The sequence below is a fragment of the Urocampus carinirostris genome, chromosome 20, assembly GCF_059441175.1.
Source record: "Urocampus carinirostris isolate Australia breed hairy pipefish chromosome 20, RoL_Ucar_1.0, whole genome shotgun sequence".
Classification (NCBI taxonomy): Eukaryota; Metazoa; Chordata; class Actinopteri; order Syngnathiformes; family Syngnathidae; genus Urocampus; species Urocampus carinirostris.
Genome location: NC_142368.1, coordinates 6803164 through 6830567, shown reverse-complemented (window position 1 = coordinate 6830567; position 27404 = coordinate 6803164). Strand labels below are relative to the sequence as shown.

At 40.7% G+C, this 27404-nt stretch overlaps 2 protein-coding genes and 1 long non-coding RNA gene across 8 annotated transcripts in view; 1 reads left to right on the top strand and 2 right to left on the bottom strand.

Annotated features, from left to right (window-relative positions):
- The window catches only part of LOC148346107 (uncharacterized), a 255697-nt gene that overhangs the window by 216709 nt on the left and 11584 nt on the right, over window positions 1-27404 (top strand). The gene's annotated exons all lie outside the window — the stretch shown is intronic.
- yy1b (YY1 transcription factor b) lies at window positions 1993-9782 on the bottom strand. 2 transcript variants are annotated; one of them, XM_088325181.1, is made up of 5 exons: window positions 8989-9782; window positions 5479-5641; window positions 5299-5359; window positions 3149-3307; window positions 1993-2594 (listed from the first exon to the last, which is right to left on the bottom strand). In XM_088325181.1, the coding sequence occupies exons 1-5, from the start codon at window positions 9575-9577 to the stop codon at window positions 2412-2414; spliced, it is 1155 nt and encodes a 384-aa protein (XP_088181307.1). In that variant the 5' UTR covers window positions 9578-9782; the 3' UTR covers window positions 1993-2411. The 2 variants fall into 2 exon arrangements, with proteins under 2 accessions (XP_088181307.1, XP_088181308.1); XM_088325182.1 differs by having other exon boundaries at window positions 5479-5629; window positions 8989-9781.
- Window positions 12739-27404, bottom strand: part of evlb (Enah/Vasp-like b) — a 49117-nt gene continuing 34451 nt past the window's right edge. For 2 of the 5 annotated variants that reach the window (XM_088324811.1, XM_088324807.1), the window contains exons 4-13: window positions 23822-23888; window positions 20870-20946; window positions 20578-20810; window positions 19206-19324; window positions 19090-19129; window positions 18026-18077; window positions 17868-17925; window positions 17735-17795; window positions 17600-17657; window positions 12739-14713 (exon numbers count right to left, since the gene is read on the bottom strand). In XM_088324811.1, coding sequence (XP_088180937.1) covers window positions 14676-14713; window positions 17600-17657; window positions 17735-17795; window positions 17868-17925; window positions 18026-18077; window positions 19090-19129; window positions 19206-19324; window positions 20578-20810; window positions 20870-20946; window positions 23822-23888 — 803 coding nt within the window. In that variant the 3' untranslated portion in view covers window positions 12739-14675. The remainder of the gene's footprint in view (window positions 14714-17599; window positions 17658-17734; window positions 17796-17867; window positions 17926-18025; window positions 18078-19089; window positions 19130-19205; window positions 19325-20577; window positions 20811-20869; window positions 20947-23821; window positions 23889-27404) is intronic. The other 3 variants (XM_088324809.1, XM_088324808.1, XM_088324810.1) reach the window with 3 other exon arrangements.

Genomic DNA, 27404 nt, shown 5'->3' with positions numbered 1-27404 from the left:
CCCTCATGTAGGTTTTAGATCAGGGAATGGTGTCATAATAGTCTGTAGTTTGCAATAGTCTTTGATCAGTGCAGCCCTTTGAGACTCTTTGTGATTAAGGGCGATACGAATAAACATGACTTGACTATTAAAAATGGAAATTTGGCGTTCAGTTGGCAGATAATTTGGCTCACTTTTAGTGTAATTTGTTTGTACTATGTTTGTTGGGTAGTGCTATACTTAGTGTCAAACGGTAAAATCAGTTTAAAAATGTGAAAACATTAGTGAAAAAAGATTTCTCGAGTGAAAAAAAAAAAATCAAGGTTCTGTTGGCAGAAAAAAATACATCATTTTCAGTATAATTTACGTTTGCTATATTTATTTGAGCTATTATGAGTGCCACATAGAAAGAAAAATGAATACGGTGGTCATAAATTAAAGGACAAAGAGGCATAAATTGTTGTAAAGTGAGCAAAAAAAAATACAACGATGCAACAAAATCAATAAAGGATTTTGAGCTATGTCCGCTACAACTAAGCCGCGGCGTGAATGTCATCAGTATTCTTTGGCGTTAAGACTACCCTGGAGTCTCATATTTTTGATCGATATCTCTAAGCAATGCGATAAAGTCTGTGTAATTTGCTTTGCTTTCATGCATGAAAGACAATTCGATTTATTTAACGGGCGACTCACGTGGCACAAAGTCGATCGCAGGATAGCACCATGGAGAGTTCCTGATGTAATGACACCTGTGACCAGCAGAGAGCAGCATATATATAGGTACAAACCTACATATAAACCTGCATTTTGTATTGTTATTCTTATGTCAAATCATGTACGTATAAAGCTCTATTTTTTACATTTACTATAAACTTAATAGTGTAATATATTTCTGTTTCGGGGGTGTTTAAGTCATATAATGTAAAACAAACTGCACAGATGACTATGTTCCTTTCAAAAATGCAAAAGCGAATTTTACTGACCATATTCATATTTTAAGTATTACAAAAATTGTGAAAATATGTTGAATTTAAATACTGCCCCCGTTTTCTATCCTTAAAAACGGTCATTAATAAACCTATATTTTAGGGGGAAAGATTAAAAACAGTGATCAAAGTGATGGATACGTAACAGTTATTAAAATGACAAAATAAAAATGAGTAAAAAATATCAATTGATTGCTCATTTTTACTTTTACTATAAGGCAGGAATGTGCAGTTAGGGGAGGCAGGTGAGGCACGGCCTCGTGTGTCATAATGGAAATATAAAAGTACAAATATATTAAATGGTAACATTAATTCTAAAGTTCTTTCTCATTTGACTTGATACTTTGGGGTATTTTTTTTCCAAATTGCTATATTTTCAAATTATATTATTAACCAAATTAGGATATAACGCATTACTGTTCTGAGAATCTTCAGATTCAGAGTGAGGCACGCAATTCTCTTGCCTCATGGCAGAGGGCGATCGTGAGACCAAGGATTCATATTTGGTTCTGACCTCATCCCAAACAGTGATAGCATTAGCAGGATAACTGTAAATGAAGCATTCCAGTATTTAATGCTTTTATACAAAAGGAGAAGCACAAAGACGTAATTTATAAGTTATGGGAAAACAACATTATTTTCTATGCTTCAGTTTATATATTGCTTTATTGCTCTGCCATCAAATGATAGGTTGTCGGTTCATTTATTTGTTAATCTGTCTGTGCCTCACGCCAGACGGGGACCTCACCGCACGTCAATGCTATAAAGTGAAAAGGACATAAATGTACTCGGATTTATTTATTCTAACGAGCTGTTTATTACTGCAGCAAGAGCAGTTCGACCTCAAAAAGACCACACTAAAATATTGGAAACAACAGCAAAAAGTCACAACGGGTTAATCATCCTCCAATATGATTCGAATACAGCAGGCATCTTACCATTTGTTGCAAGCTGTCAGGTAAAAAAAGAATAACATTTTTTGCTACCTGCAGCACAAAGAAGAACACAAAGGGAGCCTGAGCACCAGTCGTGTTACTATTCCAACAGGGAAGAGTGGTTTTTATTGTGGCCAGTCGAAATACAACAACATGGAGACAAAAACAGAACCAATCATTACTGCGCCTGAGTGCCGCGTTCTGAACGAAAAAAAAAAGATGCCCGTGCCTCTCGAGAACTGCAAAAGCCGCTAAAAGATTGGATAAACATGTAAAACGATCTCTGCCCAAGAATATACCGGGGGTGCTTATTGTTTTTCCCTGTGCCGAAAAGAAGAAGTTAGTGTAACGTAGCTTGCGGGTGTACAATATGCACACCGGAATGGCAACTAAAACGCCGTGCGACCAGATGAAACCCTCTCTGGTTAAAAACAAGTCTTTTTTTTGCCGAAAGGAAAACGCCGTGTCCGTTTCTTTTGGTCACGGCGCGCTAAGAAGAGAGGCGGGCGTCTCATTGGTTGTTCTTGGCTTTGGCGTGTGTGAGGATGTGCGACTTGAGGTTGGTGGACTGCGCAAACTTCTTGTTGCACCCGTCGAAGGGGCAAACGTAAGGACGGTCGCCCGTGTGGATGCGCACGTGAGTGCGTAGGTTGAAGTCCAGCGAGAAGCGCTTGCCGCAGCCTTCGAAGGTGCACTGGGGACAAAGCAGAGGACGGATGTCAGGATTTGGTCACACCTTTTTTCAGTTCACTTCTTAAAAATGATAAAAACTAATGCAAAGGAATGATAAAGGAATAGATAACATAATGAAGCAAAACAACCACTGGTGTGTCTGTATTTGCAAACTACTACTTTAACCAACGTGTATTGTAATATGTGAATATCAACAGCGAACCTCCTGTGTGGAGTTTGCATGTTCTCCCCGTGCTTGCGTGGATTTCCTCCGGCCACTCCGGTTTCCTCCCACATTCCAAAGACATTCCACATTCCAAAATTGTCCCTTGGTGTGAATGAGCGAGCGAATTGTCTGTCCCTGTGTGCCCTGCCCACTGCCCGAAGATAGCTGGGATGGGCTCTAGCACCCCCGCGACCCTACTTGACCAGTGCTAATGCTAGCGACTGTACTGTAATAGTAGAAATTAGCATCACGATCATAGTGATATATCTGAAATGGTAAAGTCTCGTCCCAAGCCTGTAAACACAACTTTTAGCCCAACAGTCATTCCAATAAATTTTGTAAATAAGCACCTGGAAGGGTTTCTCCCCCGTGTGGACGAGCTGGTGACGCTTGAGTTTGGAGCTCTCTACGAAAGCTTTGCCGCACTCGGCGCAAACGTGCACTCGGGGCCCGTGGGTGTGCAAGTGCTTCCTCATGGCCGAGTTGTCCCTGAACATTTTGGTGCAGCCCTGGCGAGGGGGCACAAGTCGCGTTAAAAGGATGAAAACAAGATGGAGAGCACCAATATAGAAGGCGTGGGCGTCGTCTTTGGAACGCAATCACGTTTTTATATCTATATACTTTTTTCCCCTCAATCGAAAACATGAATTACAATGGAGACACGACAGGAGAATTCAGATTAGAAAAGATATTAAGAACTAAACTCAGTAAAATGCAAATAACCCATTAAATTCTAAAGTAGCCTATGCTCATATTTAATGCATCCATATTCTATTATAATGAATTGTAAAGATTTATTTCTTCTTTAATTTCTTTTATTTTGTATGCCGTTTAGTGTGTTATTCTTCAAAATTTTAAACTATTACTATTGTAATCCCTTGTTTATCATATTTAACGTGGGCTCTGCCAGTCCTCGCTCGCAGTAATAGTTGACCGGGCATAGTGGATCACAGCTGCATGGGCAATGTTTATTTTTAAACAAAGAGCAAAAAAAGATACCAGTCCTGATGAATTTGCTCTTTCGGTCCCTACTCTCAGCAGTGGACTGGGGATAATGGATTGAGACATAAACAGTGCAGTTCATTTTAGGTTGGCCTCAATGACACGCTTCAGCTGCCTAAAACGAGAAAAAAAAAAAAAAAGACCAGAGCAGCACAACTCCTAAAAAGTGCCTTCGAACGGTCCCCACTCACAGGAAAATGGGATTGGGGATCATGGATCGCATGAGTGTAGTTAGTTTTAGGAAGAAATATTATAACAGCAGAAAAAAAAAGAAATAAAAAACACTATTAGGCCTGACAAAAGCCCACTCTGCATGTCACCGCTTTAAGCAATAAAGGATTGAGGGTGATGGATCGTGGCGACAGTCATATTAGGCGGATATACAGAAACTGCACAAATAAATGCACTCTGCCAGCCACCCGCTTGCAGCAATATGCTAAAAGGGATAATGGATCGCAAGATATTCTTCAACCCGTGATGCACTGAGGCTGCGAAGAAGCGAGGGATAACAGTGTGTGTACATACTGGATATCTACACTGTATACACTACTCTATTTAGGGGCAGTCTCACTAAAAGAGGTCATTTTGCAATTTAACTATTAAGCACCACTTATAACTAGTTGTAACTTCGACTTTTTATTTTATGACATCCCCAATGCTTATGTCACTTTTTCCGTTTTTTTTAATGAATTCAAAGTATTAATATTCAAACATTTGTTTTTCATAAATACACTGGTAGCTCTACTTAGGAATGTCTACATTTCAAAGTTTCAGGTTACTTAGTCAAAAATACGGTACAATAAGCATTGCGCTTTGCCACACCTCGAGTTTCCTGAATGAAACACGCTCACGCTTAAAATCTGCCTGGCAACCCAGTGCGCATACATGCCCCCAGCATGCTCTTTGTGTCACCGTCACAGCTCAGAGACGAGTCGGGGTTCCGGGAAGATAGCAGAAAGGAGGACGCAGCCATCATCCAATCAGCCCAAATTAAAGACATTTTAGAAAAAAATCCATGAAATCGCAGAATTTGTGGTAAGGAATCACCCGGAAAAAAAGAGTTGAAAAGTCGGGCTATCACAACGTCTGTATCGTGCATTTCCGACGGGTTGTCAAAAGTCGGCAAAGGCAGACATCATTGAATCAGTTTTTCATTGAACGCGAGGCAAAAAATAAACATTATTATTACTTCCTTTATTCCTAGTTTTGTTTTTACATTACCTGCCCCACATTTTATGTTAATTGTGCGCTAATTTGATTTTAACCTGTCTTTCATTTTCTGATGCCGTTTTATGATTTACAAAATAAAAAATGCAGTGCTTTTGCTGGGTTTGGAAAGATGAATGAATTTACATATACAACGAGTCTTTACTTGCAAATGTTTCAGGTTCGAAAGCTACTCCAAGAACAAATGAAATTCATAAGTAGAGGAACCACTGTGCAATGGACAACATGAATTATTTGCAACCCCATATTAGTAATGAAACTTTAAACTCACTTTATGAGGGCAAGCTATTGTCCTGGGAGCGTCATCCTCTTTGATTTTCCTGGGTTTCATCCTATTTGGAGCCAGACCCCCCCCAAAAGACACATTAATTTGTAAGAACTAGTTAATAGTATATTTGATAGACAAAGACACTTATTTCTTCATTAAGATTATCTTGCCCAAGTTTCGCACCTGGCAAACTCCGCCAGTTGCTTGGGGTCCGAGAGGTCGATGCCGGGGATGCCGCCGGGGGGCAGTTTCTTCCCCGTCATGTACTCCGAGTAATCCGGTGGCGAGTTGTCGCCCACAATCTGTTCCTCCACTACAGACTCGTGGTCGATGTCTTCGTGGGCGCCTAGAAATACATTACAGAACTGAACCGGACACAGGCGAGCCTTCAGGAAACGACTATAGTGGGTTTTATTTATAAGCAGAAAGTATGTCAAAGGAAAGTGACAGACACAAAACACAAGACTTAAATTGATTCAAATTGGGGGAGTCCGGGACTTACTTCCATTAATAGCTACGATATGTTCGTGGCTCAGCGATAAGGGCTGTATAGAAGTCATTGGAGGATTCTTTTGATTAAGTTTTAACCATTACTTTTAAATAAAAATGAATTAGGAAAATCTAGTGCCAATTTCGGTCTGATACCCAAATCTTGACTAGTAGAACCAGTTTGGACAATCATTCTGTGTTGTGGGAAATTTCTACTGGAGCGTTATTTCCATGGGCTTTCAGTCCTGAGGTATGCCTCCCTAGTGTAAAAGTAATTGTCAGCCATTTGATTGAGCATTCCTGATCAAGAAGCCGGGCAGCACGGCGGCACAGTGGTTAGCGCTTGTGCGGCACAGTTCATGTCATGGGAACCTGTCGTGGGTTCAAATCCAGCTCCAGACTTTCTGTGCGGAGTTTGTATGTTCTCCCCGTGCTTGCGTGGGTTTCCTCCGGGCACTCCGGTTTCCTCCCACATTCCAAAAAAACATGCATTTCAGGTGAATTGGCCGGTCCAAATTGTCCCTAGGTGTGAATGAGCGAATGAGTTGTCTGTCCCCGTGTGCCCTGCGATTGGCTGGCAACCAGTTCAGGGTGTCCCCTGCCCACTGCCCGAAGATGGCTGGGATGGGCTCCAGCCCCCCCGCGACCCTAATGAGGATAAGCGGTACGGCTAATGAGATGAGATGAGATCAAGAAGCCTTGTTTCTGTAACTCATGTGTGCAAGAATATCCAACCATCCATCAATTTCCTACACCATTTATCCTGACTAGGGTCGCGGGGGTGCTGGAGCCCATCCTAGCCATATTTTGGGAGGGGTCACCCTGAACTGGTTGCCAGCCAGTTACAGGGCACAGAGACAGACAACTCACTCGCTCATTCACACCTTGGGAAAATTTGGACCGGCCAATTAACCTGACATGCATTTTATTGAAATTTGGGAGCCTGGAGGAAACCCATGCAGGCACGGGGAGAACATGCAAACTCTGCATGTGGAGGATGCGGCAGTTTGAATCGAACCCTGGACCTCTGCACCGTTGGGCTGTGCGCTAACCGCCCAGTGAGAATATCCTGCCGTAACGGAACTGCTCAGTTTCAGCATTTGTGTTACCTGTCTCACAACCTGGATGCTAGACGAACACACAGAGAGTGAAATATCCGTGTTCCTCCATTTAACGCGGCCGAGTATACATTTTTTTCATCCTTTTGTGGTATGGGTTAGCGTTTGAACTGTATTTGAAACAGGCTTTTCATGCTACTCTTACGTAACAAAACTGCAGGGATGAGCACAATATTACTCTCCGCCCCTGCCGCCTCATTCCTCACAGCTAGTGTGTTTTGTCCCAGCTTTGCCAAAAGTGATATTGAAGAGGATAGTCTCATACCCCAAAAAATTATTCTACTGGCAAATTTTTGAGGACACTTAAAATGACACACTTCACCTTTGAATCCTTAATGTTTACCCTTCATATGGCATTTGTTGAATGTCAGTTTAACATTCTTTTAATTATTTATTGCTAATTGTCAAATGGCCACCAGAAAGAAATTGATACTGGTATCACATACCGAGAAAATACATACCTGTCAACCTGTACGATTTTGCCGCACAAAATACCTTTATTATGCATTTTAAGACGTGTACGACGTACAAGAAAATCTGAACGGGAAACACAAATTTGTCAATTATGGGTACCATCCGACTATTACGAAACAGCAAATAAATCAAACGCGTTCGTCGCGGAAGCCTCTATCTTGGAATCGTTCTTTCCCGTTGCAAACGAAGCGAGCAGTTTGATGTAGTGAAAGGAAGTCCGTCTCTTTTTAGGGAACCGGCTTTTTCGGCTCAACTCATTAAAGAGACGGCTCTCAAAAGGCTCACTTGCTTTGATGCATTATATTACGAATTATGATGTTGTATAAAGAAGTGAAGAAAAAAAAGGAAGTATAAAAGGAGAAAAGGAAAAAAGACCGGTTTGTGGTTATCCCTTTAATCAGTATATTACCAACAATAATTTAATGAAGAAAATAAATTCATAATTTGAATAAGAAAACGGATTATTCTACTTAATTATATTTCCATGTATTTTTTCCTTCTACAGTGAACGTCCAAGCTACTTCATTTAAATGTTTTTTTTTTACAATAAACCTTATTTATGTCGCGCAACTCAGGATCTTACAACAAAATGATAACAATATAAATGATATAACGAAACAAATGTGCAGTAAAACATGTTAAACTACATAAATAAACACGTTTGAAAAAATATGGTGTAAGATTATTTTGTCTTTTTTATGGGAAAATACGACGTTTGTAAGGGCATGGAGCCGTGGAGGTTGACAGGTATGAAATTAAACCTTTGGGGAAAGAAGTTGTTATAAAAAAAGAAATCAAAATTTATATTAATAAAAGGAAAACATAGCATCATGAATTATACAAATAGTTGTGATGTTTTTTGCAGAGAGAAGGGGATTTCAAGCATCTGTAAGAGGTAACAGTTATAATCGATAGTTATCACTCAAGATTTGTGTATCGTTCATTCCTAAGAATAACTTCATGTTTGACCCACGATAATACAGTAAAACACGTTTGTAATTAATTCTATGAAACTTACAAAGCATCAAGTAAACTTTGAGGGGCGTGTGTGACGAATCTGTTACGTGACCCAACTTTGCTAATAGAGGCCTACTCAATCCTTCGACGGCTAAATGCTAACATATCTATCAAGTTAGCAACATGCTAACACACAAAATGATAAATAAAATGGCTTAAAAACTGGGAATGTGGTGAATTAAGTTGGGATACTGTATTAAAGCGCGCGTGTTGTTCAATTCAGGGCGATTTTCACCCCTTATAACGTGCGAACTATGATATAATTTCACGTTCGGTGGGCCACCAGAACACCGTGGGCACCATGTTGCCTGGGCCTGTCGCCATTTTTTCGGGGGCCGCCGCCATACTTCTCAGCACTCGGGGAATATGGCGGCGCCCAGCAACACTTAAAACATGGCTTCCTTCAAAACAAAAACATTAGATCGATGGTTCGGCGTCGAAAGAAAAGGCAAATGCAAGACTCTAAGCTCTATTTGCGAACGGTCAGAACACTCCAGGAACTAGTCGGGTGCAGGAAGGACAACGCCCTGGCAAACAAGGCCTCGTGTAGCCGAGATGTGACAGCAAGTAGCCGGGCTAACTCCGGAAGACTTACCCGATGCCCACATCGTTACGGAGAACTCCCCCTCCAGAGTTTTTATCTGCACCTGCTTCTGTTCCCATTTACGCGTTCCGGTCTCAGCGCCGCTCATGTAGCTCCTTTTCCCCGCTTTCTTGGCGCCAGACCCACCGCCTCCTCTTTTTACACGTCCCACCGAGCTTTTCCCGGCTACGGTCACTAAAGTCTGCTCGATGTACTCGTCCTCCACGCCCGGGGCAGGCACCGGGATGAGGATCTGGTCCTCGAACCCTCCGCCGCCGTCATCCGTGTGGAGATCGGAATCGTCCCCGCCGACGACCTCCTCCCGGGTCTGGACGAGGATAACTTCTGGGTGGTGGTGATGGTGGTGGAACTGGTGCTGGTGAATGGAGCCGTCGTCGTCCAGCGGCTGGAGGGCGATCATGGGCTGGACGTCCTCCTCGTCGTCGTCTTCATCCTCCTCATCGTCGTCCTCTTCGTCGACGACGGTGGTCTCGATGGTTTCCACCGGGATGGTCTCCACTTCTATCTCGTGGAGCTCCACGATCCCGGCCGGCATCTCCGAGCCGTCCGACCCGATGTAAAGGGTTCCTCCGGATGCCATGTCGAAGTCCTCCAGCTTGCCTGTCTCATTCACGCCGCGTTTAGTATGCCTGGTTTGGGGCTTTCGGGACCCGCCGCGTCAACTCTCACACGCCCCCCCTCCAGCTCCGGTTCTCTCCCCGACCGACTTTGCTGCTTCTACTTCGGCTCCGATATTCGCCACTCTTCCGTCCCGCGCCAGATCTCGTCGATGCTCTGGCTTACGTGCGAAAACATCGCGAGACTTTCTTGGCAAGGCGGAAGTTGCCGAAAATATTTACTACAGGACTAAAATTATCAAAAAGGTAAAACCACTTTAAAAAATGTATTCCTAAATTTTAAAATATAATAAGACATTCCCGATATATGAAAAATATATAATATACTATACTCAAACACCCACCTTGTGTTGAGTAAAATGAATTAATGGCCTTTATTGTCATTATACAAATAAGGTTTTAAGAAATTGGAGGGCATCTCCAGTCAAACCAAGTAAAACAAAATAAAAAGGTAAAAATGGTAATGAAAATAATGTGATATACAGGGATGGGTAGGGTTACTTTTACTGGATTACTTTCAATTACTTTTGGATCACTCCAATACCAAATATGCTAATAAAAGACAAAAGAAACTAAATATTAATAAAATTACGACTCACAACACGTGGTAAGCTTTCTCTCCTGGCTTTGATCTCCGGCAAAACTAACATAAAATGCGACAGAAACAAAATGAAAATAAATCCAAACAGCTTGCCAACATCATTTTTGCCGTTCCATGTGTTCCGTTACACCCCAAGCCTGCACAAAATTTAGTCATTTTATTCATATTTAGTTTCTTTTGTCTTTTATTAGAATATTTGGTATTGGAGTAATCCAAAAGTAGTTGAAAGTAATCCAGTTAAAGTAACCCTACCAAACCCTGGTGATATAATACATATATGTGCTGTTCTTCATTCTGTTTGCTCTAAAATGACATAATTATGATGTATTTTTACTTATTTAAATATATTTCTTAAAGTATTGCTGCTGCATTTTTTGTTCCCCTTAAAATGGTAAAACTGTTCTTATTTGGCTGTTTCATGCCAAATGTGTTTATAACAATACAATGTTCAATAAAAAGTATTTAAATATATATATATATATATTTACAACAGTGGTTTCCACTTTTGTTTTTACTATGGTCTACCACGAAAAATATTTGATTTTCCAGCCAAGTATCGCTAAACTGCACCAATAGTTTTTATTGCAGGTAAAAAAAAACACAATCATAATGGTTTTGAGAAAATCAATTAATCAAGCTTTGGAGTTTAATTTTCTATGGTAGTCGTCCTATAAAATGACGTGACCCACCTCATATATTGTAAGTAAATACAGAAATACATGAATAAAAACAAAATGTGTGCACTGCAAAAATTCCAGTTTATTTTTTTTAATATATAGGAAAATGACATATAAATACATCAACCTGGGAAAAATAATAGGAATTAAATCATAATCACACATCAAAATGATTTGCTAACAGAGATTTTTTTCCATTTAAATTATAAAAGTTAATATATGAACAAACTAATAAATAGTATTGTCAAGTTTTCCCCGTTTAACAAATTGTGCATACTGCAAAATGTCCCAAAAAATGAAAGTAAAATAATACATATTAGTTAAAAATGTTTCACAGGCATATCATTTTGCTCTTTCAATTATAAATATTTTTTAATATACTTTATATAAACTAAAAGTAATAAAACAAAACTAATTTACTGAATCATGCAAGTGATTTAAAATACCTAAGAGAGGTTCAATTAAATGCAATCTTCTATATTGAATTATTTTGCACATTACCTATTATTTTCCATACTGTACATATATACATATATAAAAATCTCCAACCTGGTGCCCGTAGGCACCCAGATGCCCTTAAAGAAAGCTGATGTGCCCGCAGACCTGTTGTGAAAATAACCCAGCATTGCTGGGCCATTGAGATTTTCTAGTAAAATACTTTTCTTTTACTTACCTGACCGAGTCAAATTAACCATATTTTTCGAATTTTCCCTCTTCCCTTTATTTCTCTTGTCTTTCATTCTTTGTCTCTTTCTGTCTCCCTTTTTTCTCATTCTCACCTTTCATTTTCTCTGTCTTTTTCTTTTTATCCTCCTCGCTTTCCATCATTCTTTCTCTTCCTCTCCTTATTTCTCCTTTTCTTTCTCCTTATTTATTCCCTTACTTTCTGTTGCTCTTATTTTCCTTCTATCTTTATGTTCCTCTCACTCTCCCTCACTTTCTCTCTCCCCTTTTCTCCTTTTTTCCTTTTTGTTTTTCTCCCTCTTTCTGTCTTTTACTCTCTTTCTCTATTCTTTCTCTATTCTTTCTACTCGCAATAATTAACCTGGTAATATCATAATAATAACATAGTAAGTGTTACAAGTTATTTTAGAAATATATATCAAACTGGTTGCCCTTTGTACTAATAAGTAGCAAAAGTAGCTCTTGGCTTGAAAACAACTGAATACCTTTTATCTAAAAGGATATTTTTGTCACATATATTAAAAAAAAATTAATAATAATAGCCTTTTAGGTAAAGATGACATGTCAAGACCAGAACAGAAAGAGGACCCAGATGCGTAATGTTACTCACAAGTTTATTGGAACATAGAGGAAAGTCAGCACTAGCGATCCAGTGCTCACTGGACGCGGGAAGCAAGCCGCTCACGGGATCAGAGCGTGCTCTGAATGCAAAAGTGGATCTTCCGGAGCGGGAGATCGTAGCATAGTTAGACGGAAAAACAGGTTGTTAGCCAGGGCGGTAGGTCAGAACGTGGTCGACGTCAGAAAACTGTTCGTTAGCCAGGACGGGAGATCTAAACGTGGTCGGGGTCAAAAACGGGTCGTAGCAGGAGACAAACGGGGAAATCAGGAACAGACGGGTGGAAAACCGGTGGAAAACGGGTGAAAAACGGGACAGAGAGGAGTCAGAGTCAAAAATGCGTACCTTGTGAAAACAGAGGTTCGCTTACGGACTGACAACAGGAGAGTGAAAGGACTGAGCTTAAATAGGGGAACCAATCAGGTAACCAGCAGCAGCTGGCGCCAAACGAGCGGGCACAGGTGAATGTAATGTGTAATCATGACATGAAGACAATAAAAGCTTCTATATACAAAACACACACAATAAAGAAACAAGTCAGGGCGATTTATCAAAGACGTTTTCCAGTTTAATTTCAATTTCATTCAAAACACAGTGCATTTTTTTGTCTTTTGTTCCTGTTTTTCAACAAGGAAGCACTTTGTTGTCATAAACAGAACAGAATGAACAATGCTTTGCAATCCATATATACTTTTGAATTAACATAACACGTATTTTGGTGTCACTCTCTCTCTTTTTTTTCAACATGTGTTTTAGTGGCATTTTGCTTTTTTGGTGGGCTTCCAAAAATGGAATAAAACTAAATGAAATATAGTATTTTAAAAATAAAAAAGAGGTTCAGTTTTGTAATTTGTCTGGAATTAATTAAATGTGCGATATTATCTCGATCATACTCCTTTCGTGTCTCTGAGAAATATGATGTTAAGGAAAATATTGCACATTTTATTAATCATATACCCGTTATGTCTCTGAGGAATATGATTTTAAGGGTCATAAAAATATAGAAACTACTAAAATATTATGTCCATGGGGCAGCCTGCCTTCTTCTTAAAGTAATCTGGAATAGACTGAGGAAAAACTGGAGGATTTTTCTTGATCATTATTCTCGTATTTGACTGACTTACACTGGTAAGAAATCGACGGTGAATAAGACAGCAGGGATAAACGTTTATTCCTTTCAAGTGTTGAATAAAGGGACAGTGTGTATTTGAGCAATAGATGCCACTGTATTCTGTAGTGCACCCGAAAACAGGTGCCACAAAGCACAAGGAAGAATACAAACTACGGAGACTCAAAGTGACCGTTGAGTCAATCATTTGATGTATGTTACGATAAATAATTGATTTATTTATTTCATGATATATGTAAAGCAGGAATTATAAGCGATTCTGTTTTTTTCGATCAGACACCTGAAAAAAAGTTGCAGTTCGTTATTTTGTCTATTATTATTGCGCATTAGTGCGTGTGCAGCACAGTTCTGAGGTCAAGAGATCAAACCTCCCGTGTGGAGTTTGCATGTTCTCCCCGTGCTTGCGTGGGTTTCCTCCGGGCACTCCGGTTTCCTCCCACATTCCAAAAACATGCATGTCAAGTTTATTGGCCTAACCGAATTGTACCTAGGTGTGAATGAGCGAGTGAGTTGTCTGTCTTTGTGTGCAACTGGCCAGCAACCAGTTGAGGGTGTCCCCTGCCCACTGCCCGAAGACAGCTGAGATGGGCTCCGGCACCCCCGCGACCCTACTGAGGATAAGCGGTGCAGATAATGGATGGATGGATATTATTGTGCACAGTTGTTAGTTATTTTGATTGATTTGCGTTATTTTCTATCATTGTCCCAATTGGCCAATTATGTTGCAGTAACCACAACTTTTTAGGCTGATCTGTTTTTTGTAACCTTGAAGATTCAATAAAACAAAAAGGTTCGAGGGAGGACTTTTCGAACAAGTTGGAATTTCTTATCTTCAAGCTTCTCTCCCTGTTCTCCCTGCAAGTTTAAATTCCTTTGATGTCTTCTCTCCCTTTTTCTGAGTGTCAACTACATTTTAAACTAAAAAGTGACAAAATCAAATGTTCTTTTTTTTTTCTTGCCAAGCTTTTTGTTTTTTTCTTTGTACCCGTAGCAGAAAGATGACGAACAAACATGTCAGCTTCTTCAAGGTAAGGCTCACGTGCTGCAGAATAAATGCAAATATCCAATCTATGAGTGTTGAAGTCTATTTTTGTTGTATTACTATCAACCGGTGCTAAATAATACACACTATCCCTTTAACAGTGTAAAATCATTTGAATATATCAAATTCCTTCTTGTTTTTTTCAGGCCAAAGAGAAAGGGACAACATGGAGACAGAAATGTACAGGACAGAGGTTCTCACACGCACACACGCCTGCACTCAATTCAATGCACGTCGTAAAAAGATAACGGCTACAGTGGCTCCTGGACGTCACAGTTTGGGCCTTTCTTTCTTCTCGGAGAGGCGGCGTTATGTCGTGCTCACTCGACTCAGTTCGTGTCTTAGAACTGTGGGGCGGGAAAAAAATAATCAGAAAGATAAGAGAAATAGGAACAGCATTGCAGAGAATTTGTCACACAATCAACGGTAAATAAATCACCCAGATACCTCTGCCCCACAAGACGTGGGTTTTGAATCAGTCCTGTTTCCTGTTGGTATTTCCTGTCCGGTATTGTTCTCGTTTATTTTGTCCTGTTTAATATCGGTTTCCAGTTTCGTTCCCGTCTAGTTTGTCCTGTTTAATTTTGATATCCTGTTTTGATATCAATCCTGTCTGTCCCATCCTGTCTGGTATCAACCCCATCTGTCGGATATCTGCTCGGACGATTGGTATCGATGTCGTCAGCCTCTGGCTTCCTGTCATTCCACGCCAGACTGCTGCCTAACGTGCATGACTCCCCATTTCCCGTAAAATAAAAGCTTGTGTGAGAAATGCCACGCATTTGGGTCCTAATCCTGTTCCGGTTCTTGACACATGTAGGTTTTAGATCGGGGGATGGTGTAATAATAGTCTATAGTTTGCAATAGTCTGTGGTCTGTGCAGCCCGTTGTATCCTAGTGATTAAGGGCGTCACAAAAAACATGACTTGACTTGGGTTGTTGAGTTTTTCCTTGCCCTCACGTAGGTTTTAGATCAGGTGATGGTGTAATAACCGTCTGTAGTTACCAATAATCTGTGGTCTGTGCAGCCGTTTGAGACTCCTTGTGATTAAGGGCGTCACAAAAAACATGACTTGACCTGACTTAACACGGCACCTATTTACTCACAGCAAGAAAGACTATGTAGAATAAAAACAAAAATAATTTGAGGAAACAAGCCAAATTTGTTTAGCAATTAAACAGCGCAAACAATTTTTTCAGAATCTTTCTAAGTTCTTTACCCACTTGCAGTGAATTCAGTGTTTCTTATTATACGTAGCAGTAAGTCATCAAAAATTGTTATACGACGTACACGATTAGAATGGATCAAAAAACATATACAATCAGGGAAAAACCTATTAGTTGACAGGTATGTAAAATAATAAATCATCGAAATGTGGATTTTAAAATATTAGAATAGTATCATAAATATCTTTGTTATGATAAAAGAAATGAAAATAATTATGGATCATCGCATATATTTAGTGTTTTTGTTTGTTGTCTTTGCTGTCATCATTTCAAATAAACGTGGTTGAGAAATATTTAAAAAAGTAAGCTAATACCTGTGGTAAATTTTGCTTTAATAAAATACAGTGGAAAACGAAAGAAATGTGACTTTTCAAATATGAAACCAAAAACAAATATATGAATTTTATAATAAAATAAATGACAATAATCAAGTATTGGAAGTATTCATTCTTTATTGCTCATATAATTTCACATAAATCACGTTTGGAAATATTAAAAAAAAAAAATAATAATACATTTGAAAAGAGTTTCACTTTAATATAATAATGGACTTTATATTGATGTCTTTAATTAATTGGCAGAGTATAATGTCAAAATTCTGATTGAGTCATCAGATTTTCTTGTTTACTTAACCGAATGTCATTTGAGAACCCTATTATCCTACAGCTTTGCCCTTATTTTTAACTAACACAGTGTCATCTAGTGGTCGCAAGATGAAATCGCAAGGTGAATCCAAACTGACCTCACGGAAAGATTAATTACTATTTCAATTTTACACTTGTAGAAATGCTACATTGTTCACTTCATTTTCGATTTTTACATACTGTGAATGTAACAAACTTTATCTTGGGGACGGGTCTTTTGTAAGACAGTGACTTAAACCTGTCTATCCATTTTCTTTTTCGGGGATTTGTTCATTTTGTGATGCGATGTTTGTTGCAACATGACTGAGAAGAATAAAAAATAAACAAGAAAATGCAAAATACAAAACTGAGACTAAAGAAAATTCCATCAGTCCAAAGTTAAATTTTGTCCTGTTATTTTATATTACTTAACATGACTGGAAAAAAGTGTTCCAGTTAAGAAAAGTTGAATCTCAAACTGTAATGTAAAAAATATCAGCATGATTCTGATACTAATTAATAACACACACACAGGTCATGCGGTCCTCCATACTTGGTTTTCTTAGATGAATTCTCGGAACTGTTGTCTGACTAAGTAACCTATGCAGACAAAATCATTATTATGGGGGACTTTAACATTCTCATGAATTCCCCACTCAGTTCGCTTACTGTTGCGTTTCCGTTCCTAATTGACACATTTTTGTTTTAATCAGTTGAAAGATTAGCCGACTCATAAAGATGGAAACACACTGGACTTGGTTTTGACTCGAGGAGTTTCAACCTCAAATGTGACCGTGTTACCGTATACTAAAATTTATGATACATTTTTAGTTACATTTGAAGTACTGGCTAAATGTTGTAATATCGAAACTAAGTACAGATTTGAAACTCTCTGATCTTCTTCAAGGGGTAGTTGCGTTGTTTCCTTTATATAAAGGTTCCATTGACCCACTCATGAATGATTTTAATGCTACTCTGTCTTGGATTCCGTGGCGCCCTTACGGCTTAAATCTAGACCAAAAAGATGCACGGCTTCAGCCCGAAAAATGGCTTGGTCTCTCAGGATCCGTCCTCTTATGGTTCAGATTCTACCTCTCAGATAGGACGCACTGTGTTAAATATGGTGAAATTACATCTAAACCCTTTAGTGTTACCTGTGGTGTTCCAAATTGTTCAGTACTTGGCCCAAATTTACATAATTCCATGAGGTGATATGATTCGAAAGTATAATATCAGTTTCCATTGCTACGCAGATGACACTCAACTATAATCTGTGGTCTGTGCAGCCCTTCGAGACCCCTTGTGCTTAAAAGGCCTATACAAATAAACATGACTTGACAAGAAAAAAACAAAACAAAGAAATTAATTTTCTAATAATCTCACCATCAATAATTTCTTCCTTCACTTTGTGCAACTCACGGAACACCTCTTCCAAGATTTCCTATAAGCAAACACACGTTCTGTTCACGTATTTTTGAATGTATTATTTTTATTCGGATTTTTAAAGCGACGGCTTACCTGTTTCATCCTATCCATGTCTAGCGAGTCAACGTCAGCGCCGTTCCCCACGTGTTTTAGCCTGCGTGGCCGACATTGAATCAAACGTTAAAAAAATTGTTTTTACGCGATTGCAAAAATCACAATAAAGTACCTGGAAGCCGCGGCTCGGTCGACAGAGTTGGCCCTCTCCCATGGCTTTTTTGCTCCGTCTTTATGTTGTCATGGAAAAAATATATATATTTTAAAAACAGTTTCATAGAATGCAAAATAATATGCTAGGATATTCATGCGATGCTAATGCTAGCTCACCTGTTGAGTTTTGTCCCCCCCTGGTGTTGGGTGAGGACGAATTTGGGTCGTCCTGGAAGAAGAAATATGTTATACGCAGTGGTGAAAAAAACTACGGCTTTATATGTTATTGTTTTGCATTTTCACAGATTTTGTGTTATTGTATGACTTTAAATCTGTCCAGTGTGTAAGTCACTACATCTATTTTTTAATTTTTTTGTAGATAAGTTAATATTTTAATTTATATCTTGTTTTTCAGATTTTCCCTCAAACTTATTAAATAATTCCATGCACAATGTATAATAATATTAATAATTTTTTTATTGATAATATATCATCAAACAAAACAAATGTGAGGAGCCCTTTGCGAACCGAGAGAGCTGGCTCTTCCTAAGAGAGCCGAGCCAAAAGAGACGGTTTTCTAATTAGAGCTAAGATAGGATAGGACCAGTAGGGGGCGGTGACGCCTTACATGGCAACTCAAGCCACCAGAGCAGGAGTGTCTGCCTCATTTTCCACGCGTTTTTATTGTTTAATTTTTCTTCATTTTATGTGGGGTTTCTGGAATCAGACTGCCAAGAAACATGGCAATATTCAAGCCCCTAACCCAAAAATTTTCCTGACCTTGATACCACATTAAAAATCAAGCATTTCTAAGGATTTCAAGCACCCGTGCGAACCCTGCCTTTTTATACCATTTAACATTACATTTAGAATTATTGTAATTATTGCGGCAGCGCAGTGGTGAACGCATGTACGGCACAGTTCTGAGGTCATGAGATCGAACCTCCTGTGTGGAGTTTGCATGTTCTTCCCGTGCTTGCGTGGGTTTCCTCCGGGCACTCCGGTTTCCTCCAACATTCCAAAAACATGCATGTCAGGTTGATTGGCCCAACCAAATTGTCCCTAGGTGGGAATGAGCGAGTCAGTTGTCTGTGTGTGCCCTGCGACTGGATGGCAACCAGTTCAGGGTGTCCCCTGCCCACTGCCCGAAGAGAGCTGGGATGGGCTCCAGCACCCCCGCTACCCTACTGAGGATAAGCGGTGCGGATAATGGATGGACCTTCGATGATGAGTGTACTCACACTTTGGTTGTCGTCGGGCTTCTCCGATGCCGCTTTTCTTCTGGGAGTAAGAGGAAGCGCCGTGTTAGGAAAGATGGAAAACAAAAGACAGCATCTTCACTCATTGGGTGTCCGACCTTCGAGCCAAAAGAGCGTTCATCTCCTCCATCAGTCCGCCGTTTCCACCACTCGTCCTGTTGACCTCGTTGCTTTTGCCGCTGGACGAACTGGACGAGCTAGACGCGTTCTCCTCCGTCTGATCGGAACACAACAAAAATTGTTTCTCTAGGGGGTTGGAAAGATGGGCAGGTCGGTTGTAAATCGCTTTTATTGTAAATATATACAGTGGCGTGCCAAACTATTGGGCCCCTTGCACTTTGTCATCTGGCGTGGAAAGACAGGAAGCCAGAGACCGACGAGATCGATTCCAATTGCCCGAGTTGATACTGGACAGATGGGGTCGATACCGGACAGGACAGGACAGACAGACAGGATAGATAATGAAACAGGATATCGAAAATATACAGGACAAACAAGACGGGAACGAAAACTGGAGAGAATAATAAACAGGATAAAAATAGACGGGAACGAAACTGGAAAGCGATATCAAACAGGACAAAAATGAACGGGAACAATACGGGACTGGAAATACCAACAGTAAAATAGGACCGAGTCAGAACCCGCGTCTTGCGGGCCAGAGGTTCGTTGACGGACTGACAAAGTAAGAGAGAGCGCACTGAACTTAAAAAGACGGAAAGCCAATCTGTTAATGAGCCTCAGCTGGCGCCACACGGGCGGGGCCAATTGGGCGCCATGGCAACAGTGACATAAGTAGAACACAATCATGAAGTGGAACACACTTTATTGGATATTTTAAACTTTTTTAACAAATAAAAAACGAAAAAGTGGGTGTGCAAAATTTTTCGGCCCCTTTACTTTCAGTGCAGCAAAGAAGTTCAGTGAGGATCTCTGAATGATTCAATGTTAATCTAAATGACTAACGATGATGAATGGAATCCACCTGTGTGTAATCAAGTCTGTGATAGTCTCAGAGGTCTGTTTAAAGCGCAGAGAGTATCACAAAGAACGAGGAACACACCAGGCAGGTCCGAAATACTGTCCATAATTGATATGTAATCCTTGCACTTATAACATTTCATAGTGCCCTACTTAGGAGTAGCATGCACCTGTCCTCTTCGGCGCAACCCATAGGGGGCTATGACGCTTCAGAGGACAATTCCGTACAAACTAATGCTAGCTGCAGTTAATCACGGAGGAAGAAGGAATGCAATGGCAAAGCGAAGCCACCAGAGAGAAGCGTCAGCGTAATTTTTCAGCAGATTTGTTGAGAAACATGGCAACAATTTTAAGCTTTTACAAGCACTTCACCATAAATTCCAACATTTTTAATTACTTTAAAAAAAACAGTAAAATTCAAGTATTTTAAAGGACTTCAAGCACCCATACGAAATAATCATACAAATGAATAATACGTTTGAGGGGTCTTACTCTTTGCACACGTCGCAGCTTAGCGCCGGCGATCATTGCGGCCAACCCCGTCTGGGACTGTGTCTCCTCCCCCTGGCTGCTCATTGGTGGCGGTAGTGGGGGAGGCGGGGCCCCGGCAGTAGGAGGCGGGGGTCCTGGAGGCGGCGGAGGGGGCGGTGGCGCCACTGACGCAGGGGGCGGGACCACCGGGGGCGCCACTGAGAGCACGGCGGCATGGCCTTGGAAAGGAGAACCTGGATAGGACGAGAACGGGAGCTGCCATTTTGGTGACATCATCACCGTGGGACATCACTACCTGAGTTTGAGGAGTGTCGCTCACGTTCCATGTGGGCTTGCATTTGCTGCTGCTGTTGCTGTTCCATCATCTGCCTGCAAGAACACAAACAAACACTCTTGTTAATAATACTCGAAAATTTCCCTATCTTTGAATCATCAACCAACCTTTTTGAAGCTGAGATCGAGTTCCTTTGTTTTGCATTTTGTCGTGCTACTATCGTACCCCGATTATCATAGTTAATCCAACATTTTAAATCAATTCGCTCATTAATTAGCTATCCTCTCACGAATATCAATCAAAATGAAACAATATGTGCATATTTCTTGAAACCACAATAAAATAAGTAGTTATTTCTTTTGTGGTCTAAATTAAGTCATACATTTGAAAAGTTTATAGTTCTTCAACCTCAGAGCCAGAACCAGCAGGCTCAAGGACAGCCTCTTCTGTCAGGCTGTCAGGAATCTGAACTCTCTCTCTGCTGTGCCCCCTCCTATCCCTCTGCCTTCTGCCAATTCAATGCAAAACTGCTCTGTTTAAATCCTGGCTATACTTTGCACATTTTTTAATTCACACCTTATATATTTGAGCTATTTTAAGGGCAGTCCTAGGGGGTCAGCATATATGCAATTGAGGGTTAAATGCGAGTTTACATTGTATAAGTTGTTATGGTTTTTACTGGTCATTTTTATTTTATTTTATATATTCTGTCACGGTTGCCTTGGCCCCCAATTGGCCCCGCCCGTGTGGCGCCAGCTTTGGCTCGTTGACAGATTGGCTTTCCGTCTATTTAATCTCAGTGCTCTCTTTCTTCCTTTGTCAGCCCGTCAACGAACCTCTGCACCGCAAGACGTCTGCTATTGTTCCTGTTTATTTTTGTCCTGTTATATATCTGTTTCCAGTTTCGTTCCCGTCTATTTTTGTCATGTTTATTGTTCTCTCCAGTTTTCGTTCCTGTCTAGTTTGTCCTGTTTAATTTCGAGATCCTGTTTCTTTATTAATCCTGTCTGTCCCGTCCTGTCCGGTATTGACCCCATCTGTCCAATATCTACTCGGGCAATTGGTATCGATCTTGTCGGCCTCTGGCTACCTATTATTCCACACCAGACTGCTGCCTAACGTGCATGCCTCCCCATTTCCCGTAAAATAAAAGGCTTGTGCGAGAAACGTCACGCATTTGGGTCCTGATCGTGTTTCGGTTCCTGACATAGTCTACTATATCTGCTTTAATCTGCACAATCCTTTCATTTGATTAATTCAAGAAGTGGAAATGTTTTCTTGATTTGGGTCGCAGCTTGTCATTAAATTGGGATGGTAGTGTCCTCAAGTCAGACCAGTTGAGGACCACTGGTTTAGTAGACACTCGAAACAAGGAGAGAAGACGTCAATGGATTTTGAACTGTAAAGGAGAACAAGAGCCCAAATCTCAGATAATATATTCCCACCCATTCTAAAAGCCCTCCGATCCCTTTCTTTTTATTAAATTTCCAAGGTTACAAAAGCAGATGGGTGTGGATATCAAAGAACAGCAACCTAATTGGCCAATAGTCACAATGACGAAAACAGCATATAATATTCAGACGAATAACAGTCAAAATAACAAACTGACATCCTATTCAATTTCCTTTGCAAGTGTCCGGAATAAAAAACAGAATAAACTTTTCAATATTAAAATCCGAAGTGAAGCTACTACAACTCTATGTTGGGTTTCTTCTGCATCAACCAAAAAATAATAATATCACTTCTGGAAAAAAAAAATCCTAAATCCTCTTTGCCGCTCAGAATGATGATGTAATACCTCCCCCCCCGAAAAGACCCCGCCCTTGAAATTAAGAGAGACCTTTGACCATTAAATCTCCCCGTCCACCCAAATATCAATCATTACTGTCTATACAACTACAGTATTACTACAGTATTATATCACAACTCACATTTCATAAGTAATATTAAGACGCAGTTTTGTGTTTTTACTAGATTTAAACAAAGTCCACAAAATGTGTAGTCGTGAATTATCTCAGAAAGCAGGAAGCGAACTCCAAATGAACCCAAAGAGGAGTAGTAGCGAGGATTACTCAGCCGTGTGTATGTGCTTGTATACTAATGTGTGACTGTAATACTTCGCGCTCTGTACTCCGGGTCTTCACTGCACAGCGGGTTGAAAAATATTCCGATATCTATTATCCTCGATCCCATGTTGCTGCTCTCTTTGGCCATTCGTGCGAGTGGTGACCGACAAGGCTCACTTTTGTTGGGCCCAGGAGGTCTTTTCTTGCCGTTATGGTCTATCCGCCTAAAATGAACTGCACTTGTGCGGCTGCGATCCCTTATCTCCAATCCGATATTACCGCAAGCGGGAACTAAAAGAAGTCGCTTTTGTCAGGAGGTGTGCCGTTCTGGCCGGCCTAAAATGAAATGCATGGTTGTGATCGTGATCCATTATGTCTGGTCGACGATAACTGAGAGAGGGGCTGGAAGACTGCACTTTTTTCAGTTCAGGTCACTGAAACATGCCGCCATGATGATCTGCACTGGTTTGGCTGCGATCCATTATCCCTAATTGATTATTTTTGAGAACAGGGGCCCTAAAAGCAAATTTGCGCTATATGTGGCAGCCCTTGTTTCTGTACTTTCTGCCTAAAATAAACAGATCGATTATCCCTGGTCGAATATTGCTGCAAGCGGGGGCTGGCAGAGCGCATGTTTAAAATGAGGGGGGTTGCTACTTTGTGAATTTTTGCATTATGTGGGTTGTTCAGGTCCTCATTGACCACAGTAAACGAGGGATTATAGTATATATATTTTTTCAAGTTTTTTTTTTAATATAAAAATACTTGTTCTATGTTTTATATAGTAATTTATGTTTCCAATATGTTACACTTTAGATATTTTAATTGATTTGAGACGATTCGAGAAGGCAAATATCCGATGAAAAATCATTGGGAGCTGAGATTTCTATAATGAGGGACCCACCTCGCTCTCTGGGCTTCCATCTCTTCCGAACTCGGCCCATTTTGGACTTGACGCTGCACAGCTGGACCTGCAAAATAAAAATGGAAGACACACGGTGAAATGCATCTGACAAAAATGCAATTAGCCCTGCGATTGGCTGGCAACCAGTCCAGGGTGTCCCCTGCCCATTGCCCGATGATTGCTGGGATGGGCTCCAGCACCCCCGCGACCCTACTGAGGATAAGCGGTGCAGCTTATGAGATGAGATGAGATGAAAAACGTAATTAATCCTAATCCGTTCCATACTCCACAAAATAAAGTGAATTTGAGCGAAATAAGAATAATATACAGTGTTGAATTATTATGTATTTTTAGTTGAACCATTTTATTGAATTATTTATTGATACATTTATGTAACTCATTATATCATTTATCATTTTAACAAAGTCTTTTACTGTCATGGTTACTGATGTGAATCACCTGTGCTCGCTCATTTGGCGCCAACCGCTGCGGGCTCTGATTGGCTCCCTGTCACTATTTAAACCCAGTCCTGTCACTCTCCTGTTGTCAGTCCATCTGCAAAGCTCTGTTGATACAAGGCAAGCCTTTTTTGACCCTGACTCCCGCCTGTCCCGTTTTTCCTCCCGTTTCGACCTGTTGTGATCCCAACCACATCTGCTCTCCCGTCCCGATTTACAACCCATTTTTGATCCCGACTACGTCTACTCTCCCTTCCTGGCTTACGACTCGTTTCTGACCCAGACCACGCTCTTCTCTCCCAGTCCCAGCTACCGACCATTTTTTCCGTCCCTGACACCGCCATCGCTCGCTACAGAAGATCCACATCCGTGTTCGAATTACAATCCGAGTGCAAGAGCGTCTTGCTTCCCGTGTCCAGTGAACACCGGAACGTGGGGGCAGGCCTTCCTCTTTCTTTCAATCAAATTGCGAGAAAACATTACGCAATTGGGTCCTAATCCCGTTCTGCTCGTGACATTTCCCAGATAAAAAGTCTTTGAGCCTTTAGTTTTTCACAAAAGCTACAGTACATAACTTCATCGTCACAAAGTTTGTTTTCAAACAAAAATATAACAGCCACGTGTGATGCAACGTGAATTGTACGATGTGACCCACAAAATTTCGGAACAAAATAAATTCCCTTCAGTGATTTAGGATATAGTATTGTCACATGCCGCCGCCCATCAATGCCGAGATCCGGATCATCTCTAAAGAGAAGTATGACAACGTTTTACCCCGAAAAACAACAGCGACCAGATGATGAAGGCGCTGTATCCGAGTCGGATCAGGAGGCTTCTCCTGCTACTGGTAACCATGAAAACAGTCCTGTTTCATGTGAGGGGGCAAGATCCGACCCAAAAAAACAATGATGGGCGCCACCACAGGGCGCCCTGACGACCGCGGCGATTAAGGGATCAGTGAACCGTGAATGTAAATAACGCATTAATAACATTGTAACAACATAGTAACTACACAATGTAAAGAAAAACATATCAAACAGCCAGTTCTTGGCATTAATAAGTAATCTAATTCTTGAATAATATAACATGATAAGACCACACACAGCACGCATCAACAAAAGACACCTACATGACATGCCCAAGAAGAAGAAGCGACCATAACAGAGGCACAAACACCGACAAAGCCACTCGCTGCCGCCTACCATGGCTCTCCTCGGCCTGCCCTTCCACCTCCTCCTCCATCATCATCATCTTCTTCGCCTCACCTGACCCAGGGCCCCTTCACCGCCTCCCTTTAGCCCTGCCCCCCGTTCGCCATCTATCTCCACAGATCATCTGTCACGTAACGCAAAACGGGGAGGCGGCAGAAGTGCAGCGAGCGAAAGGAGTCAGGTTGCAAACTTACAAACCACACAATTAGAAAGGAGGTGAGGACTTTGGGTTAGAGGGCATAGAGGCGATTGCCCCCCCTGCTGGCAGTTTTTTTATCTTTTAGGTTCGGGTTATCATTCACGTTTCACGCTGTTAACACATTTATTTTGAGTCACCTCTAGAACGCATACATGCAAAAAAGTATAGTTGGGAAGATAAACATGCCATGCATAACACAAATTTCTTGATTTTTTTCTATATTTTAGCTATAGTCAAATTAAGTCATGTTCATTTCTATAGCCCTATAAAAAAACTGACAAGACCAGAACGGAGACAGGACCCACTTGCGTTACGTTTCTCTCAGTTTTATAGGAAGAAAGGAAAGGGTTGCACCCACGATACGGTGATCACTGGGCGCGGGAAGCAAGTCGCTCTGAACGCGGAAATAGGACTTCCGTGGCGAGCGATGGCGCTGTCGAGAACGGAAAAATGAGTCAGTAGCCGGGACAGGAGAGCAAAAACGTGGTCGGGGTCGGAAACGAGTCGTAAGCCAGGAGAGGAGAGTAGAAGTGGTCGGGATCAAAAACGGGTCGAAGCCGGGAGCAAAATACAGGTGGAAGTCAGGGTCGAAAAAGGCTTGCCTAGTGTGAACTGAGGTTTGCAGACGGACTGACAACAGGGGACAGATAAGAGTGGGTTTAAATAGGGACGGGGAGCCAGTCAGAGTCCGAGGCAGTTGGCGCCAAAGGAGCGGGCACAGGTGAGTCAAATCAGTAATCATGACAAAAACAAACAAAAAACAAAGACTTGTTGAAATAAAAAGTGAACCAACCCCAACCTTAGAAAGTAATCAGTAACTAAAATTTTAAATTAAAAACTTTGCGATCATAGTACGATATCATCCACTCATCCATTATTCGTTTGTAGATTTTTTATTATTTTTATGCATCAATTCGTTTTATTTCTTAATTTTATTTTTTATTTGTTTTTCAAGTTACAATTTTATTTTCTTGTAAAATATTTGGTTTAAATATTTAATTCAAATAATAACTACATTTTTAATTGTTAAAACCTTGTTCATGAAATTATGAGAAAATTTATTAAAAATGATATTTTTTCTATCTATAAATTATTGAATTCTTTTGGCAGATATTTTTTCTTGTTTAATTTAAGAATTATTTGTATTATTCAAATCATATTTATTTCAAAATAAAAATAAATAAATGATATCAACAGTTAAAAAAACAGTGAAGTGAGAATGTATATACATTTTTAAATAAGACAAATAAATGAGCAAATCACGTAAGAGAAAAAGAAAAATTAACTTATGATCTAAATAAAAAAATCCTATTCTGTTGGAAATGTCAGGACCAGAACGGCAACAGGACCCACTCGCGTAACATTTCTCACAAGTTTTATGAGAAGAAAGGGAAAGGGTTGCGCCCACGATTCGGGGATTGCTGGACGCGGGAAGCAGGTCGCTCCGAACGCGTGGATCTTCCATAGCGAGCGACGGTGGTGTCGGGAACGGAAAAAACGGGTGAGTAGCCGGGACTGGGAGAGCAAGATGTGGTCGAGGTCGGAAACGAATTGTAAGCCGGGACAGGAGAGCAGACGTGGTCGAGATAAAAAACGGATCGTTATTCTGGACGGGAGAGCAGTCGAGATCAAAACAGGTCATAGCGGGAGACAAACAGGAGCAAAAAACGGGACAGGCGTGAGTCAGGGTCGAAAAAGGGCTCGACATGTAAAAA